Consider the following 2833-nt stretch of genomic DNA (forward strand, 5'->3'; position numbering starts at 1 on the left):
AGGACCACACTGCTAACAAGACCATGCTACTAGCAGGACCACACTGCTAACCGGACCGTGCTGCAAACAAGACCACGCTGCTAACAGAACCACATTGCTAACAGGACCGTGCTGCTGGTGGGACCGTGCAGCTAGTACCATGCTGCTGGCAGTGCCATGCTGTTAACAGTACCACACTGCTAAAAGTACCATGCTGGTAACAGGAACACGATGCTAACAGGATCATGCTGTTAACAGTACCATGCAGCTAGCAGGACTATGCTGCTAACAGGACCACATTACTAACAGGACCACACTTAATGGGACCATGCTGCTAACAAGACCACGCTACTAACAGAACCACATTGCTAAAAAGACTGTGCTGCTGGCGGGAACATACTGCTAGTACTATGGTGCTGGAAGGACTATACTGCTGAGAAAGCCTCACTGCTTGTGGAACCACTTTGCTAACAGGACCACACTGGTAACTGGACCACACTGCAACCAAAGACCATGCTGCTAGCATAACCTCATTGCTAACAGGACCGTGCTGCTGGCAAGACCATGCTGCTGAGAGAGCCTCGCTGCTAGCAGAACCACTCTGCTAGGACCATGCTGCTTTTATAAAACTATTTTATTTTAATTGCTTTTTATTGTTATATATTGTTGTTTGTACGCTATATATTGTCTGTTTAAAACAGGTCTCTCTTGAAAATGAGTCCTCAGTTAAGCAAATAAATAAATACTAAGGTTAGTTAGCTGCGACAGCCATCTTTAAATGGATTGACTCCAAATTTTAATCAGTTTGTAAATGTACATTCAATAATTTTCTTATGAAAGTTTTGCAAAAATCCATCGAGTGGTTCATGAGATATTTTGCTAACAAACAACAAAATCCTGTGTAGTTCAGACTGAATCCAGCAGGGGGCGTCAATGATCTGCCCTCTGTAGTTCAGTTTAAATCCAACAGGGGGCGATGCATAAACCCCTCTGTCATCTGTACTCAACACACGATGCGAAGATTACAGCCAATCAGAGGGCAGCTTCTGCATCTCTAGCCAATCAACGGGAAGCATCTTCAGCTGCAGCCAATCAGCGGACAGCATCTGTGGCTCCTGCTTGTCGGAGCAGTTCTTATGTTGTTATGTCCGCCGCTCGGAATTAATGATTATTTCTGCGGGTTGTTGTAGATCACAGACCGTCCTCCTCTGCCTGACTGGACTCATGGAGAACCCCGGAGACCCGGTGAGTCCCGGGGCTTCTCTGTTCGGAGGAACGCCCCCTTTCCCGCCTTTGTTTTGGTTGTTTCAACATACAGAGACGGTCAGCCAGATCTTCGCGGATAATCGATAATCGAAGATGAATTCGTCCAACGAACCGCAGTGACAGGTTCGGTAAATGCAGGCCGAATGAATCTATGGGTGTCTTCGAGTCAGAACAGTTAGCGGGTTCTGTTAAACAGACCGCGGGGGTTCTGCAGGACTGAAAGGAACCTGAAATGAGCAGAATCCCGGAGGTGATCTGGTGCACCGCAGTGCAGCTCTCTGATCCGAGTTTCAATCAAAAGCACACAAATTCAGTTTGTTTGTTCGTTTTAAACATTTACTTATTAAAAAAACCCGGCTGTGTGTCTGAAACAGACTGCTGAGAACAGAGACTAAAGATCTGATTTAAACTTTAAGTTGACTGTCCTGTAAGATGAGGGCAGTTTAAAAGTTCTTCTTTCGGCTCTCACCTCTTCAGGTGTCTCCACAGCGAGTCCTCCTCCATCTCACTCTGCATCATCTGTCCTCACTCCCAACTACCTCCATGTCCTCTTTAACGGCATCCAAATATCTCCTCTTTGTCTTTTTCCTGGCACACACTTCTGGACATGTCCACACCAGTGTCCCTCCCCTGGACATGTCCACACCAGTGTCCCTCCCCTGGACATGTCCACACCAATGTCCCTCCTCTGGACATGTCCAAACCATCTCAGTGTGTCCTCTCTAACTTTATTTCCCAGTTGTTCAACCTGTGCTGTACCTCTGATGATCTCATTCCTATTCTTCTCCATCCTTGTCACTCCTAAGGAGAACCTCAACATCTTCATATCTGCCACTTCCAGTTCTGTCTCCTGTCTTTTTGTCCATGTCTCTGTCTACAGACCATACAACATAGCTGGTCTCACCACTGTCTGGTAAACTTTTCCTTTGACCTTTCCTGACACCCTTTTATCACAAATCACTCCTGAAATGTTTCTCCATTCACTCCATCCTGCTTGGACTCTCTTTTTCACCTCTTTACCACACTCTCCATTTTCCTGGACAGTGGACCCCAAGTCCTTGAAGTCCTGCGCCTTTGTCACCTCTGCTCCTTGTAGCCTCACTGTTCCACCTCCTCCCTCTCATTCACACACATGCACTCTGTCTTACTACGGCTGACTTTCATTCCTCTTCTTTCAAGTGCATACCTCCACCTCTCCAAGTTCTCTTCCACCTGTTTCCTGTTCTCACCACAGATCACAATGTCATCTGCAAACATCATAGTCCACGGGGATTCCTGCCTGACCTCATCTGTTAGTCTGTCCATCAGCAGAGCAAACAAGAAGGGGCTCAGAGCTGATCCTTGATGCACTCCCACCTCCAACTTGAAGCTATCTGTCACTCCTACAGCACATCTCACCACTGTCCTGCTGTCCTCATACATGTCCTGCTGTCCTCCTGTCATATACTTTTTCTAAATCCACAAAGACACCATGGAGTTCTTTCTGACCAACTCTGTACTTCTCCATCAGCATCCTCAAAGCAAAGATGGCATCTGTGGTGCTCTTTCTTGGCATGAAACCATACCATGGGGGGGGGGGGGGGGGGGG

The 2833-nt window shown here is 47.1% G+C and overlaps 1 protein-coding gene across 1 annotated transcript in view; it reads left to right on the forward strand.

The window, feature by feature from the left end:
• The first annotated feature begins 1082 nt into the window (after positions 1–1082).
• The window catches only part of LOC119421827 (MBT domain-containing protein 1), a 14636-nt gene continuing 12885 nt past the window's right edge, over positions 1083–2833 (forward strand). Inside the window, exon 1 of the mRNA XM_037689191.1 lies at positions 1083–1224. Coding sequence (XP_037545119.1) covers positions 1144–1224 — 81 coding nt within the window. The 5' untranslated portion in view covers positions 1083–1143. The remainder of the gene's footprint in view (positions 1225–2833) is intronic.

The sequence above is a fragment of the Nematolebias whitei genome, chromosome 15 (genome assembly GCF_014905685.2).
Source record: "Nematolebias whitei isolate Nwh7 chromosome 15, NemWhi1, whole genome shotgun sequence".
Taxonomy (NCBI): domain Eukaryota; kingdom Metazoa; phylum Chordata; class Actinopteri; order Cyprinodontiformes; family Rivulidae; genus Nematolebias; species Nematolebias whitei.